The 19,465-nt window shown below is 45.6% G+C and overlaps 1 protein-coding gene across 1 annotated transcript in view; it reads right to left on the reverse strand.

Moving 5' to 3' along the window:
• The window catches only part of ano2b (anoctamin 2b), a 131,616-nt gene that overhangs the window by 97,329 nt on the left and 14,822 nt on the right, over positions 1-19,465 (reverse strand). Inside the window, exon 4 of the mRNA XM_070896662.1 lies at positions 13,082-13,180. Coding sequence (XP_070752763.1) covers positions 13,082-13,180 — 99 coding nt within the window. The remainder of the gene's footprint in view (positions 1-13,081; positions 13,181-19,465) is intronic.

A 19,465-nucleotide genomic window follows, 5' to 3' on the forward strand; every position in this document is an offset into this window, starting at 1 on the left:
AAGTGAAATAAAGGATCAACATTCACATTTCAACTGAATTGCATATTTCACCAATGAGAATGCCAGACAGAAAACATTAATTAAAGCATACCAGAAACCAGCTTTGCTAATGATAGATTTCAGCATTTAGCACAAAACAGATTCCACCAAATGACCAAGATCTTTGTAAATGTTAAGGTAGTCAGTTTTGTCACTAACACAGGGAAAATATATTATGTTATTTCAATTAAGGCTATATCTTGCTCTGAATATAAAGTGGGGAAGCTCGACTTCTTTGGCTGCAGTTAACATTTCATGTTCTGAGATTTGAAACAGGACGTCTCATCATCCTTGCGGTTCAGCAAAGTGAATGCCTTCAACACCGAGCCACTCGTGACGCGAGCACATATTGGGAATTACGGTGCAGAATCAGAGCCTGGTGCAGAGATTGATGCCTCACAAAATCAGCCCTTAAATCTAATTTCCATTACTTGATAGAGTTAATCCAATATCACCAATGTGTAAATAATTCTATATTGCTACTTAATTACTGACAGCCTTACTGTTTACATTCAGCCCTCGATGATTTCGCTGGGCAGGCTGCCATCAATTTAAAGACCAGCCCTTACATGAAAATAAACATTACTCAAAAGCTTGGTCTCAAAAGCTCCTTTTGTAATTTTAGTCTATTCAAGTTAGTTGTCTTGAATCTGCTTACATAATTACAAATTCGATATTTACCAGGCACATCTAACAGCACAATGGAGGTAAATTAGGGAGGAACACAAGAAAGTATGGAATCAGGAAAAGCCACCTAGCCCATTAGTCCAAGATAGAGATCTGTAACATTTCTCCCTGACCTCAAGGGTTATCGTGTTAAACTTAAGAATGTTAATCCCAACCTTTCAACCCTCGCTTACAAAAGATTGATTGGAGCTCAACCCTGGCCCCAGCTTCAACCCCCACACCCAAACTTTTACCAAGATAGCCTATTGCCACTTCTGCAATATCAGCCACCTGTAACCCTGCACCAGCCCATTGGTGACTTCCTCAACTTTGGGGGGTTGCTTTGAACTGTTTTTCACCTACTGAGAAATGGACACTAGCAGGTCAGACTCTGACCCGATTTTTCTTGAAGGAGACTGGAGGGTGGTATAAAATGGGTGTCTGATCTGCCCATGCCCATCTCCCACCCGGTGGGAAACAGTTAAAATCAACCCCCAGGGTGAATTCTCTAGCCCTCCCACTCCTTAGCTCTAACCTGCACAAACTCCAATTTATGCAGAGCACTAGCTCTCCATATCCTATTCCTACACTTTGTTGACTGTGTTAAAGAAATTATCTAGGTATAAGTTGCTATTGAAAAAGAAAGGGCTGGCAACTGCTTTAGAGCTAATGCCAGTTAGTCTCAGAAATGCTCCTGACAGACTCGAAGGGCCGAATGGCCTACTCCTGCACCTATTTTCTATGTTTCTATGTTTCATCTGTACAGTAACAGTAACCATATGTATAGTCAAAATCCCATGTTGCTCTCCCCATCAATTGACAATGATCTAAAATTGTGGTCTCAGAAGGAATATGTTTTAAACACGTGATAGATAAATAGGTATGTAATTGTCCCCAAAGGTAACCTACAAAATGTACCATGCTGAATTTTAACATTTTTAAGTTTTTCATATATTCACAAAAAAAAAATCAAACATTTGTCTGCTTTGAGATTTACGTCCCTTTTTGGTACAGATAAATGTATTTTTACGCCATTCCACCTGGGCAATACTATGGGCCCGAGTTTCCACATGATTTGCGCCTGATTTTTAGGAGCAACTGATGGAGAACGGACTATCTTAGAAATCGCAATTCTCCACATTTTTTTTTCTGCAGTTCTAGTCAGTTAGAACAGTTTCACTTTGGAACAGAATTTTTTCTTCAAAAGGAGGCGTGTCCGGCCACTGACGCCTGATTTCAAAGTTTCCACAGTGAAAACGTACTCCAAACTAACTTAGAATGGAGCAAGTGAAGATTTTTGTAGAACTGAAAAAACCTGTTCTACACATTAAAAAATCAGGCGCAGGTTACAAATTAGGTGTCCAGAACGAGGTGGGCGGGGGAGGGGGGGGGGAAGGGAAGTCATTCAATTCTATAATAAATCCTTATTTATACTTATACAAATATTATACAAATAAATCCAACCTGAATAAAAATTTATAAGCAAAGAAAAGGTTAAATAAACCATCTTCCTACCTGTGTGAAAGTGCTTCAGCCAGGGAGAATGCTGCAGGAAGCCTCACAAGTTGAGGCAGCCGTTCGTTCCCGCGGGGGGGGGGGGGGGAGGGAAGGAGGCAGCCGTTCGCTCCCGCGGTGGGAGGGGAAGGAGGCAGCCGTTCGTTCCCGCGACGGTGGGGGGGGGGGGAGGCGGGGAGGAGGAAGCCGTTCGTTCCTGCGAGGGGGGGGAGGAGGAAGCCGTTCCCGATGGCGGGCGGGGGGGGGGGGGGGGGGAGGGAAATGACTGCCTCAACTTTCTGATGCTTCCTGCAGCCTTCTCACTGCTGCAAGAAGCCTCAGTGCTGATGTGCTGATGGCAATGTGCTTTTATTAAAAAATGTTCAAAAATTAAACAGCTACAAAGAACTACAAAAATGGCCGAGTGCCAATGTTTCCTTCACACTGCGCGTGCGCGAACGCTCCAACGCGCACGCGCAGGGTTGCCGGCAGGAAAAAACTAATTTAAATGGTACCCGCCCCTTCCCACTTACAAAATTGGCGCGAGTGGTAGACTCCGCCCCCCCTGGGCGCCGTGCCAAGCAGACATGGAGCTGCAGGGCGCTCCAGAATCGCGCTTTTTTTTTCCGGCGCCGTTTACGGCGCGAAAAATGGGCGCCCAGCTCGGAGGGGCGCCCGTTTTTTATCGTGTGGAAACTTGGGGCCTATATTTCTGCCATTGTGTGGGTAGGGACACATACAAGCAGACTCAGAGGTTGGATCTGAATTAGCAATGTTTTCCCTTCTAGACTCTTTAAGCAGCAACTTGTTCAAATATTAAATGGATTCCACATTTGTGAGGTTCCTGACACTGTCACAAGTCCTCGTAATTTATTTTTAAGACACTGTGAGAATTCAGTTATAAAACCTGCAACACCTGGTACTGTCATCATGTACTGAGGTGCTGTGATTCATCCTCACAGAAGACTCTATCATGTATTTGGATGTTTATGTGTCCCCAAAGCTCCTTATTTAAAGAGTTGACAAACCTTTGGGGGCATCCTGAGGGAAAGAGTGTTCGAAGACCAGGCCCTCAAATGTACCACCAAGCTCATGGTCTACAGGGCTATAGTAATACCCACCCTCCTGTATGGATTAGTGGCATGGACAATGTACAGATGACACCTCAAGTCGCTGGAGGTATATCACCAACGATGTCTCCGCAAGATCCTGCAAATCCCCTGGGAGGACAGACGCCTCCAGCCCAGGCTAACATCCCCAGCATTGAAGCACTGAGCACTGACCACACTCGATCAGCTTCGCTGGGCAGGGCACATAGTTCGCATGCCAGACACGAGACTCCCAAAGCAAGTGCTCTACTCGGAGCTCCTTCACGGCAAACGAGCCAAAGGTGGGCAGCAGAAACGTTACAAGGACACCCTCAAAGTCTCCCTGGTAAAGTGCGACCTCACCACTGACACCTGGGAGTCCCTGGCCGAAGACCGCCCTAGGTGGAGAAAGTGCATCCGGGAGAGCGCTGAGCACCTCGAGTCTCAACGCCGCGAGCGTGAAGAGGTCAGGTGCAGGCAGCAGAAAGAGCGTGCGGCAAATCAGTCCCACCCCCCCACTTCCCCCAACGAATGTCTGCCCCACCTGTGACAGGGTCTGTGGTCTCGTATTGGACTGTTCAGCCACCAAAGAACTCACTTTAGGAGTGGAAGCAAGTCTTCCTTGATTCCGAGAGACTGCCTATGATGATGATGATTTAAAGAGTGATTGACATGAGCTGGCCCTGAACCAAGAGGTTGAGAAAGTAATAACTGTGCACAGTGTTTGGCAAGGCTGCTAAATTTAAGCTACAGCCACATAACTTAATTTGCATTTGGTGGAAAATAAAATATTTTGTTTAAATACTGATTATAGCTACAGTAATACCTAGCATATGGCAGAAGGGTTTTAATAAAGTAAATAAGGAGAAACTGTTTCCAGTGGTGGGCGGTCAGTAACCAGAGGACACAGATTTAAAATCATTGGCAAAAGAACTGGAGGAGAGATGAGAGAAAAAAAATTATGTAATGAATTATGATTTGGAATGCATTGCCTGAAATGGTGGTGAAAGCAAACTTAGATTAGTAACTTTGAAAAGAAAATTGGATATATACTTGAAAAGGAATATTTTGTAGGGCTATGGGAAAGAGCAAGCAGTGGGACTAATTGGCGAGCTCTTTAAAAGAACTGGCACAGTCACGATGAACTGAATGGCCTCCTTCTGTGCTGTAAGATTATTTCCAACCCTCAGGTTATCCACTGAGTAGGAACATTTCCTGGCACCTTAGATACAATATAAAACTATTGCTGCATGCTTATTTTCTTAAATTGTTACAAGATTTAAGTTATAGTAGAATAAAAAGTACTAAATATTGAATTCAGTCACATTTGAAAGATATTGGGGTGGAAATTCGTTAGCTTAGTGCCCCTGGAAAGGGTCAGAACAGGGGTGCTAAAGGGGTTGGGACCCGCGAGCGCTGCTCGGCGCATTCAGTGTGCTGGTGCCGGCGGTGCTGACGGGTACCGCCAAGGAGCGCCGAGCCGGTGTGCAACGCCCCTGGTTTCGACATCGCAAGGAGTTTTGTTTGGCGCCGACCCTGTTGCGCCCCATAGCGCCCCAGTGGGACCGCCTGAAAAAGCAGGCGGTCAGAACTGTCCCGGCGGCTGTGAGGGAAGGAATGAATACATCAGGTAAGTGTGATTGTTTTTTTTTATTTATGTTTATGTGGGGTGAGCAAGGCATTGGGAATGTTTTTTGTGTTTTTTTGACAATTTTTTTTTCTTCCAAGGAAGCTTCTCTTAGGATGCTCCGAGGCTCGGGATTTTCAGTTGCTCAGCCAGCCTAGCGCCCTAAAAGAGGTGTGGAATGCCTCCCTTAGCACTCCGCTCCAGACTCGGAGCCCAGCTGGTGAATTTTGTGGCTGCGGACGCAAACCATTTCCCGGCACAAAATTTATCGTCCTGCCTCCATTAGCGCCCTAATTAGCCTCAAGCCGAATTTCCACCTCTGGGTTCATTGCCCTTTCAACTCCGGCACCTGAATTTGAATGTCGGTAAAACAGAGTGGATGAAACTCATCTCCCTCTGCTGTCTGCAACAGGTTATGTGAAATGTGTGCGAGTAATCTCAAATTGGTTCCTATTGGGCGTAAATCTACAACTCAAAACTACTTATAATTCTACAGCACTTGGCGGTCTCACATCAAAAAGAGCAGTGGGAAGTTTTTAATGGGGATATTATTCTCAGTTTCACTTAAAGCACACCATTGGCACAATTAGAGGGAGCTTCACATTATGGCTGGCCAATTTTACACCCGATGTGGGAAATTGGCACTGGGTGCAAACATTCCATGACTGAGACCTCCTATCCCTCAAACTGCGAAGGCTAAATAATGAACAAAAAAAAGACACTAGTTTAAGCTTAAGGGTTTTGTTGAACTGAGTCCTACAATCTTTAACTCCATGTTGAAGTTGAGGTATTGATAAAAAGTTTTAGTATTGAGTGGAGCCTCATATTTTGTTATTCACATTCTGGCTATTAAACAAAATCCAGCGGACTCCTGTTTTAACTTAGGCAGGAGTCTGCCAGAACAACTGGAAACCAGGCTGGGACCTTGATATGCCAAGAACTAGCCTTGCATCAAAGTTCCCAGGATGGCCTTTTGGATCTGGAGTCTTTGGTCACCCCTTACAAGACCTCTGCCCTGGGCAGGTGCAGGAAGTCCAAACATCAGCGTTCCCATGCCCCAAGTCATTCATTAAGATCCAGCATGTGGTCAGCACCGATACACCTCACTCAGTCTACTGGCAGACCCAGCGGCCGATGTGGGGGCCACATGGCAGGCCAGACAGGAATTGTGGCCTAAAGCCCTGAAGAATGGACAGGAAATACATTTTTCTTAATTTTTAAAGTGCCCCAGCTGGGGGCAACTAAACCTTGCCTCAGAGTGGGGAGGGAAAAGGCCCCAGCCTTACGCTGACATTTCTAGTCATGCTACAATGATGGTCGATCCAGAGGTGCTGTGAGTGTCTGGTGTCTGCCAATGGTAAGAACATTAAGAGACTTCCCCCTGACCCTGCAGATTTTGACAAGATCAACGGCACATGTTGAGATGCATTTTTGGGACTTTTCATTTATGAACTCGAAACTAATAGCCCTTAACTTAGTAATCAAAGAAATACCTCAGGCTTCGTGTAAAATCATGAAACATGAATTAATTCAGCTGAGGCTTCCCTCCAAATATTTCTATATTCAAGCCTACATTAGCCATCATTACTATTGATAAATCCTACAAAAGCTATCGCTATTATTGATAAACCCTACAATAGCTATCACTGTTAATGATAAACCATACAATGGCTTTTAATTGCAATGGTCTACTCTATCACTCTCTCATAATCACATTCAAATATAGCATTTCCTTTATGTGGCAAATATTTTAGAAAATACTTTGACAGGTTGAAAATTTTAAAGGTAATTTAGCTGTGATGCTTTAACAAAGTGGCTTGCTGCAGCTTGCCATTGCTACGTTGCTCAGAAGGTAATTTCTCAATGGATTCTGGGAACAGATTTATGGTTCAGTCCGGAGATAATCACCCATGAGATATGACCTACATCAAATTGCCTCAAGCTGCTTAAAGATCTACCTTCTTGATCCAATAACAAATAAATCGCTTAGCAGAGGACTCGAACAGCAACTCCAGCGACAGGACTATAGGACAATTCCAAGCAAAGCACTTGACCTGAGAAGTACTTGTTTAATGCTATCTCTGCTTCTTTGCACATTGACTACTTTTCAAAATTTATGTTGAATCATTGGAATCAGATCTTTCTCATTCATGCAAACTGTAATGTATTTGTTTCATGGGTTCTTTGCTTAAGAATTCATAGCAATACATTGCTATTAAGAACTGGTTGGTTTACTAGCAAGGTTTAACAATCACACTACACATTACCAGTTCATCCACCAGGCTCACAACCACCTACCTCATTGTGGAACCCCTGAACCCAACTGGCTGGGGTTTTATTGAGTCTTGTGAACATTATGTGACTGGCTAAGCCACTCCCAACTCAACAGCTCTACAACTATTTTAAGTAGAACATAAAATCAAATGCCCCCTTTTGGCAAGGGCACTAGAACCCACAACTTTCCAAATAAAACTTTAAGGGAAACTTAAATCAAATTAAAATTTGGTTGCCGGGGGTGATGATGCACTCCAGTCCCTCCGGTGCCCACCTCTCGCGGAAGGCCGCGAGCGTACCTGTGGACACCGCGTGCTCCATCTCCAGGGACACCCTGGCGTGAACATAGCCCCAGAAGAGAGGCAGGCAGTTGGGCTGAACCACCCTCTTGATCGCCCGCTGCCTGGATCGGTTAATGGCCACCTTGGCCAGGCCCAGGAGCAGTCCTACGATGAAGCCCTATGACCTACCTGCTCCCCTCCGATAAGGAGGGTGGGACTGAAGTGCAGACAAAAATCGAGGAGCAGCCCCTTGAAATAATGGAATAGGGGCTGCAACCTCATACATTGGATATAAACATGGAACACGGACTCTTCTAGATCGCAGAAATTGCAGGCAGTCTGGGAGTCCATGAATCGACTTAAAAACTTATTGCACGGAACTGCCCTGTGCAACACCCTCCAGGCCAAGTCCCCAATAAATAAAAGGAGGACTCCTGCATAGAGAGCACTCCATTGGGGGCCCCCGCCTCCACCGGATGGCAAGATGGTGTGCCATGGCGTGTCTGGACGGCAGACGAGGATGGCAAAATGGAGGGTGTGCAAGAACAGCCCATACAGGAATCCCCTCCGCGTAGAACTGAAAGGCACGGATGGGATTTTTTTGGAGGCATTTCAAGTTGTGAGGCGCCGGCTTCCGAGGGAGGTTCGGGGCTTGATGCTGATGAGGAATTCCATCCGGACAGGGGTCAGTTCGGATGGCATTGCCCCACGTACTTGAGCCTCCTCAATGCACCTAGTGGAGTCAGGGCCCAGTGCCATTTTTAGCGATTCGATGGTATTAGCCATGAGCCAGACGTCGGCCCAGGATAGGCGCTGTGCCAGCTCTTTAGGTGCTATCCAACCTGCTCCTCCGCCATCTAGTAGGTCCCTGGCCCTGGTCACCTTGCCAAACATAACCCTCTCATCTGCCTGCTACCTAAAACCGCGGTCGTGGAGATATGGATTCCTGAGCAGCGGCTCCCAAAGAACAGCCGCCACTCCAGACAGAGGAGAACTGCACTTGGAGGCGACCCTGTTTCTGGTAAAATACAGGCAGCCCCCGTACGGAGGCCCGGACGCCTCCCAGATTTATAAACAGGAACTGCGTGTCGTAATTGAGGCCGTACTGCTGGTGGAAGAAATTTGTTGCCAGCACACACCATCTGGGAGGATGCTCAACGTACAGGTATCTCTGCAGGGTCTAGAGACAGAACACACATGTCAACACTGGGAGAGCTGAACCTAGAGTCTGGCAGCACTGGGGAGAAACAGGCCAACAAATACTGTCTCAAACCACTACCACCCTGTCTTGAGCATGCAGTCTCATTCTCCGACTCATTTCTGCCCTTTTTCCTTAAGCTCCTGACCCATTCTCAAGCCCCTTCAGACCCATTACTGGCATAAAACTGTTTTTTATCATTAAACAGTTTTATACTGTATTTACTCAGTGCAGACGAGCTGGGAACAGGAATAAAGAATGTGTAGGTAGCGATGAGGAATGAAGACTGTATGGGCCATTATAGACTCGCAAAGGTCAATGTGCGCCAGCAGCAGGACACCATCGGACAGCAACAGTTTACAACAGTTTGGGGTGGGTCACAAACTTGAGTCCTAGGCCTCTTTAGAAGAGGCTAGGCCTCAGAGGGAAAAACTTAACAAAAGTTGGGAAATTTTATGGGTAAATTAAAATATTTTTGCAAGCTTTTAAATACTAATTAGGTTTTAAATTGTATTTTTTATTTGGCATGCTGGGGGGAAAAAATGTTAGACTAATAATTTTCAGTGATTTGCTTGGCTCAGTTTCTTTTTTATTTAATTGATAGCTTTTGTTCAGTTTTGTAGTAGCTGGGTTCCGATTGGTTGCAACCAAAATGATTTTGAAAAATGAAGTGAGCAGGTTGTTGAGGTTCTGCTTTGCTTTATTTGTACATTTGGTTGTATTCCTTAGCCACTTTTAAAAATGAAAATTGAGTGAATCAAAAAATATGACACTAAAGCTTGACACAGGAAATGTGATAGAAAGTGAGTACTGTCTCACACCATTGTTTCTATAATATGATAGATTAATAATTGTCATGTACCTTTACAAGGGCAACATTTTAAGCATAAAACCATCAAACTAAACCCTTTAAAAACACAAAGGGAGAGTATTTGGATTGGTTTGCGCCTCCCATTATCGCCAAGGGTGGGGGGTGGAGGCGGGGGTAACGGGACGCTAAGTGGTTATCGGCTAGGCGCAGCAAAGTCACCACGAACTTCCTGGTGGTTTGGAGCTGGCGCTAATACCTACCGCCTCGATCTCTTGTGTAGATCGTGCTGTCATCCGCTGCGCAACGCCCCGTTACCGACCGAATGTAATATTCACTCCTGCCCCCTGCAGCATCGCCGGGCATCAACAACAGCAGCTGCAGGAGGCATTGGCACTTTGGCTGCCCACTTGGGGAGTGATAGTTAAAGGCAGTGGTGGTCAGGTAGGGCAAAATTTATTTATGTCCCCATTCTGGTGCCTCCTGCTTTCTTTTGCCCCCGCAATTGCTCAACCTTGCATTCCCTTCGAGTGCTTGGGGCTGCTATGCACATAGCGCAGGTGCCGTGGCCCAACAGACACAGCCTGAAGGTTCATTGAATGCAGCATTGGCCTTTCCCATTAAGGGAGGGAAAAATTTTGTGAAGACAGCAGCGCTGCCCCGAACATTGCGCAGTGCTCTGCCGATACCGCCCCTCTCACTCACGTTAGCGCTCTAAGATAAGTGGTAGTGCTTGATTTAGTGCTCCACTTCTTGGAGCGCGAAAGCGGAAGTTCCCAGCAGAATCTAATCTTTACCGCCCCCCCACCCCCGATATTTTTGCGCTCCCTAAAATGTTATCGCTTCAAAAGGGTCGCTACCCAATTTCTAGCCCTAAGGATTATATCTTAAGGAAGCTCTCTAAGAATCTACTCCAGGAATAACTGCTAAAGCAGCCTGTACATCCCATAGATTGAGATTATCTTGCACACTAGCATTTTGGAAAAACTAGAAATCTATTTCCATCATCATAGGCAATCGAAGATGACTTGCTTCCACTGTAAAAGTGAGTTCTCAGGTAACTGCATAGTCCAATACGGGAATTACAGTCTCTGTTGCAGGTGGGACAGACAATGGTTGAAGGAAAGGGTGGGTGGGTAGTCTGATTTTGTGCACCCTCCTTCCGCTGTCTGCGTTTGGTTTCTGCATGCTCTCAGCGACGAGACTCGAGGTGCTCAGCGCCCTCCCGGATGCTCTTCCTCCACTTTGGGCAGTCTTGGGCCAGAGATTCCGAGGTGCCGGTGGGGATGTTGCACTTTATCAAGAAGGTTTTGAGGGTGTCCTTGAAATGTTTCCTCTGCCCACCTTCGGCTCGCTTGCTGTGTAGGAGTTCCAAATAAAACGCTTGCTTTGGGAGTCTCGTGTCGGGCATACGGACAATGTGGCCCGCCCAACAGAGCTGGTTGAGTGTGATCAGTGCTTCGATGCTGGGGATGTTGGCTTGATCGAGAACACTGATGTTGGTGCGTCTATCCTCCCAGTGGATTTGAAGGATCTTGCAGAGGCAGCGCTGGTAGTACTTCTCCAGTGCTTTGAGGTGTCTACTGCATATGGTCCACGTTTCTGAGCCATATAGGAGGGCAGGTATCACTACAGCCCTGTAGACCATAAGTTTGGTGCCAGATTTGAGGTCCTGGTCTTCAAACACTCTCTTCCTCAGGTGACCGAAGGCTGCGCTGGCACACTAGAGGCAGTGTTGGACCTCGTCGTCGATGTCTGCGCTTGCCGATAGTAGGCTCCCGAGGTATGGCAAATGGCCCACATTGTCCAAGGTCGCGCTGTGGATTTTGATGACCAGGGGGCAGTGCTGTGAGGTGGGGTCAGGTTGGTGGAGAACCTTTGTTTTATGGATGTTTAGTGTAAGGCCCATGCTTTCGTACGTCTTGGTGAAAATGTTGACGATGGCTTGGAGTTCGGCCTCTGAATGTGCGCAGACGCAAGCGCGTCCGCGTACTGTAGTTCGATGACAGGATGGGACGACCTTGGATCTATCCTGGAGGCGACGAAGGTTGAACAGGTTTCCATTGGTTCTATAGGTTAGTTCCACTCCAGCGGGGAGTTTGTTGAGCGTGAGATGGAGCATTGCAGCAAGGAAGATCGAGAAGAGCATTGCGCGATGACACAGCCCTGCTTGACCCCGGCCCAGAATCTATTTCCATAATGCTTTTGATCATCACTGCTAGTCATCATAAAATAAAATGAGCAAATGGTTTAACTGAGCGAGGATCTACGAGGCCAGCTGTCCTTGCCATGCAAGTTTACTTTGTGATTCAAGTCATTCCAGTTTCAGAGTTGATGAAAGAGACATCTAACTCCCGATTACAAGAAACTACATTGCATCATGAGATGACTGATCGCATTAATAATACACTGAAAGGAGATCTAAGATTACATGAAATTCCATTTCCACTAATTATTTTTGATGTCAGAATAAAATCAAAGCAACCTAAAAACCTCGACATCACAAACCCCAACATCACAAACCCCAAATATTGCAATATCTCAATATTCCAATACCTCAATATTACAATATTCCAATTTCACAATACCCCTATATTACAATACACCAATATTAAAAAACCCCAACATCACAATAACCCAACAACAACAACTTGCATTTATATAGCACCTTTAACGTAGTAAAATGTCCCAAGGCACTTCACAGGAGTGTTATAAAATAACATTTGACACCGAGCCACATAAGGAGAAAGTAGATCCGAAAAGAGATAGGTTTTAAGGAGCGTCTTAAAGGAGGAAAGAGAGGTAGAGAGGTTTACGGAGTGAATTCCAGAGCTTAGGGCCAAGGCAGTTGAAGGCACGGCCACCAATGGTGGAGCGATTAAAATTGGGGATGCTCAAGAGACCAAAATTAGAGGAATGCAGACATCTCAAGGGGTTGTAGGGATGGAGGAGATTACAGAGTTGGGAGGGGCGAGGCCATGGAGAGATCTGAAAACAAGGATGAGAATTTTAAAATTGAAGCATTGCTTAACTGGGAGCCAAAGTAGGTCAGCGAGCATAGGGGTAATGGGTGAGCGGGACTTGGTGCGAGTTAGGACACGGGCAGCAGAGTTTTGGATGCCCTCAGGTTTACAGAGGGTAGAATGTGGGAGGCCAGCCAGGGTGCGTTAGAATAGTCAAGTCTAGAGGTAACAAAGGCATGGATGAGGGTTTCAGCAGCAGATGGGCTGAGGCAGGGCCGGTGTCGGGTGATGTTACAGAGGTGAAAATACTCCAGTATCCCAATATCCCAATATTACAATATCCCAATACCCCAATATTAAAATACTCCAACATCACAAAACCTCACATTACAATATCAGAATACCCCATCACAGCATTCTAACATTGCACCAATATCCAAAAATAATACACTAGTGTCATAATATTTTATATTAATGATATTAATACTTTGTCCCCTTATATTAACTGTGTGTGTAATTCAGCTCCCTCACACAACTGGGGTCAGTAGCTGTTCCAATACAGAACAAAGCAGAAGTCGCTAATTATAATTGTTTTTAACAGGGTGCCTGACAGTGTAAGACCCTTCGTCAGATTAAAACTTACCTTTTTGGTCTGAACCTTTATTTTTAGAAATTCAGCCTCTCGACTGAGGACATGCCAAGGAGCATGTATCCTGACGTAACCAGTGCCTTGGGATTTGGTCTGTAAAGGAAAAGAAAAATTGTAAGAATTAAATTAAGAAAATATAATTGTTGTTTTACCAAGTTGCGCTGTTTTTAAATTTGAAGAACATAAAAGAAGTAAAAGCTGTGAAACGGTCATTCAGATCATCATTACCCAAACTCTTACAAACCCCACCCTTCTAGTTCATAAAGTCACCCATCGAAAGCCATAACTTTCCCATGGAAGCCCAACCCTCTAGTACCATAACTCACTCAAAACTGAAATCACTGGTACTCTAACTTACCCATCAAGTGCAACTCTTCCATCACAACTCAAACCTCTAGTACCTCAATGGGATGAAAATTGGATGGGTTTCATAAGGGTTAGGCTCGCCACTCAATCAGATTACCACCCATGCGGTGAAAAGGAAAGCTTACTCCAGAATGTTACTTTTGAAACAACTATGAAGGAACCAGGAGGGAACAGTGCAGTAAAAGTGAGTTGCTGAAGAGAGATGTTGGAAGAGGATAGAATGATCAATGTTTTCAAAAGCAACAGAGAGACAGAAAAGGATGAGGAGGAACAAAGAGCTGCAGTCAAAGTCACAAAGGATGGCATGAGTAATTTTGGCCAGTATAGAGTCTTTCCAATATACAGAGCAGAAACCAGATTGCAGGGTCACAGAGGGAGTTATGAGAAGTGGACAGGCCACAGGAAGGCAGGGTTAGCATCAGGAGGGAAATAAGAGAGTTGTCTGAGAGAGTTGTTTTGGAGATGGTGCTTTAAGAAGACTTGAAGACTTCAAGGGGGCAAAATTGCCCTTTTTTTTTTACAGAGGCCTGTTAGCGCCTTTGGATGTGCTAATGAGGCAGAAGAGACTTTTCTCCCGGGGGTGGGGGCAGGCCGCTAACAGCTCGGAGGGCGGCGCCCCGCGCCGGTTTGCCGACAGTTGTTTCGGTTCCACTGACGGCTTGCTAGCGTGTTCCAGGCTGCACTCCGGTTTGGGTGCCGGGCTATAGGCTTAGTCCCATACTGCCGTTGCGCTGCAATCCTCGCCCCAATAGCACCCAGGGACCCGCCCCTAAAGGAAGTGGAGTGCGGGAGATTGCGCTCCACTTCCTTTGAGGAGCGGGAAGCCCAATTCAGCGGCGGGGGCGGGACTTCTGCACCGGCCGCAGAAAGTCCCGGCCTCAGCTGGTCATCGCCCCCAATTGGGGTGCAGGGCAAATTCACCCCACAAGACTTTGTGATATTGTAATCTTGAGGTGGAGAGATTGCCTGCACTTGGGGAACAATAATTAACAAGGAGCGCTATGACGTATAAGGAGAGGGACACAGTGTTCAAACGTGGCAAAAATGTCCAGGTAAAAATTTTCTATGAAGTCCAGAAGAGCCTATTTGGAAAGGCACAGGGATGGACCTCAGAGGATTAGAGTTTGGAGAGTATCCAGCCAGCCAATAGTCGAGTGGATGACAAGAGAAATTGAAAATCAGAAATGCCAGAGAATTTTAAACTGGTAAGGGAATTCAGGGCTGACATGCAGACATTGGTCCAGTCTGATCAGGGGTCAGTGATCTTAATTAAGTAGACTGAAGGTGAGGTCCTGTCTGATGGCTGGAGCACATTAAAGCTACTTTGTGCTGGGAAGTGAAGACTGACAAACAAAAGCAAAACCCAACAATTGTTTTTAGGGGAGATAGTCTGTCAATTCTTTTGTTAATCAGACAAATGGAAACAAAGTGCTGATAGCAAGTGTCTGCTGAATTCGAGCAAACAAAGGCCATTGAGTGAAAGCTACAGAGAAAGCATGAGTCATTAAATATTGATGGGACGTCAACATGACAGCTCAAAATGCTTCAAATCGTGGCCAACGTGTATTATAGGCCCTCTTGATGTCAACTTCTGTGGCCATTCTGAGTTAGAGAAAAAGAGACATAGAGAGAGACACATACATACAGACAGAGTTGATGTCAGCTAGGGTAATTGGTGGCAGGTTTCTCTGTGGTTCTTTGGCCTGACAAAATTATTTTAGAATAATAGAGTTTAGAATAATTTGTCCCAATTATGAGGATCGCTTCCCGCCTACCTAGTCTGTGTAATGTATTTTCTCAGTTATTGACTCCTAGCAAAGTTTATTACCCCAAACAGACTATAATACATGTTAATGTGCCCATAATGCTTTCACTCTGAGGCACCCAAACATGCCACGGTTCTTTGAAAGAAGAAAGGATGGGTGGTTGGTTCCTCAGAGATTTGGGCTATGTCGTACAACCATTATCAGTGATACCTCTGCACAGTCCCCTGTCCCAACACGTGCAAACCAGTCACCTCGTTAAAGCAGACATCAGGGTGCTATAGCAACACTTCAGAAGCTTAGAGCATTCTGGAGGAAGGGGCTTACAATGTGCTTAAGAAGGTTGGTGAAGTTTTGCTGCAAAATATTTCCCTGGACAGAGACTTGACCACAGGGAATAAAGAATAGCTGCAAGACACAAAGATGATTGATGGTGTGTAGCAGGCAGGGAGATGGCTGGTTGAGCATATCTTTGCCTGATTCTTCCAAACAGTTCTGCAACTGGGCACTAAATACTTTTGCCTGTATATTTTTTGCAGACTATATAGGGTAATTTTGTAAGGCTCCATGGCGGGCATGCTAGATATTAATGCAGGTCCGAGATAAAGCTGTAACTCGACTGCACTGCTTTTCTGACCATGCCCACCGCTACCAAGTCTATGCACTGGCAACAAAGCCTCACAAAATGACCCCATATATGTTCTGTTACCTTTCCTTTTGCACATTTGATTCTTTTCAACATGATAAAATCATTGACTGCAAGATATAGTAAAAGCAAAGTCATTTCAGGGGGCTTGCTATAGATGCTTAGTGTATTCTTTGGGATAAATGTGTTGCTTGTGCACTGTGAGCTTCTCTGTGCTGCATGTTCCCCTCCTTGACGGAGTAGCAATGATGGAGTCTGCTCATCCATCTGGTGAGCTGATGAATCGGCATCAGTACCATAGAATCAGCACAGGATCTAGTTAATATTATGACGTACTAGAGACAGGGGGCTAAAAATTCATGTCGGGCAGTGGTGCAAGACGGGCGGAGTCGGATCGCCCGCTTGTTATACGCAGCACCTGATATTCACTTCCATTGCATATCGAGCCCTGCGTATCAGGCCCTGTGTATCAGGCCCTGCGTATCGAGCCCTGCGTATCGGGCCTTGTGTATCAGGCCTTGCGTATCGAGCCCTGCGTATCAGGCCTTGTTTATCAGGTCCTGCATATCGAGCCCTGCGTATCGAGCCTTGTGTATCAGGCCCTGCATATCAGGCCCTGCTTATTGGGCCCTGCGTAGCGGGCCCTGTGTATCAGGCCCTGCGTATCGAACCCTATTTATCAGGCCCTGCAAATCAGGCCCTGCGTATCGAGCCCTGCGTATCAGGCCCTGCGTATCGAGCCCTGCGAATTAGGCCCTGCATATCAGGCCCTGCGTATCGGGCCCTGCGTATCAGGCCCTGCAAATCAGGCCCTACGTATCGAGCCCTGCGTATCAGGCCCTGCGTATCGAGCCTTGCGTATCAGGCCCTGCATATCAGGCCCTACGTATCAGGCCCTGCGTATCGAGCCCTGTGTATCAGGCCCTGCGTATCAGGCCTTGCCTATCGAGCCCTGTGTATCAGGCCCTGCTTATCGAGCCCTGCAAATCAGGCCCTGCATATCAGGCCCTGCGTATCAGGCCCTGTGTATCGGGCCCTGCATATCAGCCCGGCGTATCGAGCCCTGCGTATCGAGCCCTGCATATCAGGCCCTGCGTATCGGGCCCTGCGTATCGGGCCGATCCAACACCACGCGTTTTACACCACCGCCCAACACGAATTTCTAGGTCTGACCTTTTGCTTACCAACATTAGACACACTGCCCTAGTCCTAAGTTTTGAATTTCCAATGATAGCAGTATATAATGACTTAAATAACCAAACGTTGCTAAAGAACAAACTTGCGGTGCCAATTGTACAATATAAAATAAACATCATGCAAAAGTTCTTCATTAGAATTGCATCACTGCTCACGCCAATTAGAATCATTGAGCCCACTATCGATAATTAATATTTTTCCAGTGAAATAACCATATGATCAACTCAAATCCCAGCATGAAGCTTCTCCAGTCTCAGGGAAGCGTTGCTACTATTCCTCATATTCTTCTATAGCTACATAGGCACCTACATGTTAATTCCTTATCGATAAGCTGCCACACATCAACAACCAGCAGGGGGTAATTTTGACTTTGGCTGTTATTCAAAACAGGCTATATCAGATTAGATGCTCATTACACATCTCTCCCGATTTTAATTTCTACTGATTTCAATGGTGGCTGATCCGATATCACTTGTTTTACACTATCGCCCCAAGTTAAAATGGCCCTCACAGAGTTATTAGCCTTCAGGTGCTTTTCTGAATTGTTCAGCTACACACATTGGCCATCTGCTTTTGCTGTCATTGTAATGCAATGGCTTCCACAATGTCAGGATAGTAAGGAATGTAACATTTCAAAAAATACAATGTAAAGAAATGTGATATTGCAAAATATGAAAGTGAATGAAGTGTTTGAAATATTCCTTCACCCTGCCAGTCGCAATTCCCACTGTGTGGATCAGAGGGAAAGGGGGGATGGAGGAGTTATTCAGGTGTAGAAGAGTGGGAGAGATGTGGTGTGTAGGAATGAAGGAGGTTGCAGAATAAAGGTGGTCATGGAGGCGATTTGTAAATAGGAGGAGGAGGATGTTGAAATCATGCACTGAGCCATGCAGACCCAGTTAATAGTCGGGTGATTTTAATTGGTTAAAAAGTTCTAGGAGTCTTATAGGATTGTTGTTGTCAGAAGTATTCATGAAATATTCATGATTTTTTTGCTGAAAACATAAAATTACACAGGAACTGAAGAAAGTACTTGTTCACTTGGGACCCTCATGGAACCCTCATGGAATGCTTTTAATGATGGCTGGAGTGTTGTGAAAGTTGGTATATTTAAATGATGTGGAGCACCCTTATTACTGATGGTTTAGGAACATAAGAACATAAGAATTAGGAGCAGGACTAGGCCATTCGGCCCCTCGAGCCAGCTACGCCATTCAATGTCATGACTGATCTTCTACCTCAACTCTATAATGGCTATAATCTGATCAGTATTACAGAAAGTCTCTCTCATGAGTTTGTCTCCCAGCATCTGCCTGTAACTTTTCTGTGTCCTCTTCATGTCTCAGGGAGGTTCAGCTTCTGACTCACTTTCCTCCTCAACTCTCAAGCCTTTCTGAAGAGTGAAATTGTGAAGGACAGTGCAGTCCGTCACAAGATTGGGAGCATACAGGCAGGATGCCCTCGATCTATCTCGGCACCTGAAAGCTCCCTTCAGCATGCCGATAACTTGTTCAATTCTAATTTGCCTGCTGACGTGAGGTTTGTTCTAGCGTTCCTCTGCCTCACCAATGGTCTTTCTCAATGGTGTTAGAAGCCACGGTAGGATTGGATACCCTTGTCTCCAAAGAGTCAGTCAGCTATGCTCTTGATTCTGAAAAAGTATGGGGATACTGGACTGTCAAAGGATGAATGAATCGTGGCAGCTTTCTACATACTGAGCATTGGTGTGGATAAACCTGTGCACCCTAATTGAACATTAGTAGAGTGAAATCCCCTTTGGTTGAAATTATGGTGTGAGTTGACAGATGTCGAGATTCCTATGGCTACGTGAGTGCAATCTGTAGCTCCAAGCATTACTGGAAACCCAGCGATCCGATGAAAATGAATGGTCTGCTCTTTCAGTTGTCTCTCTCCTGTGTCAATGGTGATGAACTGGGCTGCTTGATGAACAGGGCTTTAATGACTTCCTTTGCACAGCAATGCACAACAAGCTGACTGAACTGGCTGGTTCTCCTTGGAATGAGCCAGTGGCTTGGAAATTAATCACAGTAAGTGCTGTCCTATGCCTTCAGCAAGTTTGTAGATCTCGGTGAAGAACAGTGCAAAGCTTTTCCAAGGCTTCTGGGGTGAACACTAGCCTAGTAACAAACAAGTTCAGGGAGATAGTCAAATAAGATCTCCTGGCTCTACACACACTGGTGGCTGAGAGGGTCTGGATCTACTGCAGTAATGCCTACAAGCCTGGCCTCCCAGCTTCTTTGCTGTTCCTCCTCCTCTTCCTAATAAGGGAAGCCCCATTGGGAAATCCATACTGCAGATTAACTGTATATTTTAGGGAAAATTCCCAAACAAAAATAATCTTGATGGTGCCTTCAAACTAAAGCCAGAGTCTCCAAAATCAAAAAA

Source organism: Pristiophorus japonicus, chromosome 13, assembly GCF_044704955.1.
Source record: "Pristiophorus japonicus isolate sPriJap1 chromosome 13, sPriJap1.hap1, whole genome shotgun sequence".
Taxonomy (NCBI): Eukaryota; Metazoa; Chordata; class Chondrichthyes; family Pristiophoridae; genus Pristiophorus; species Pristiophorus japonicus.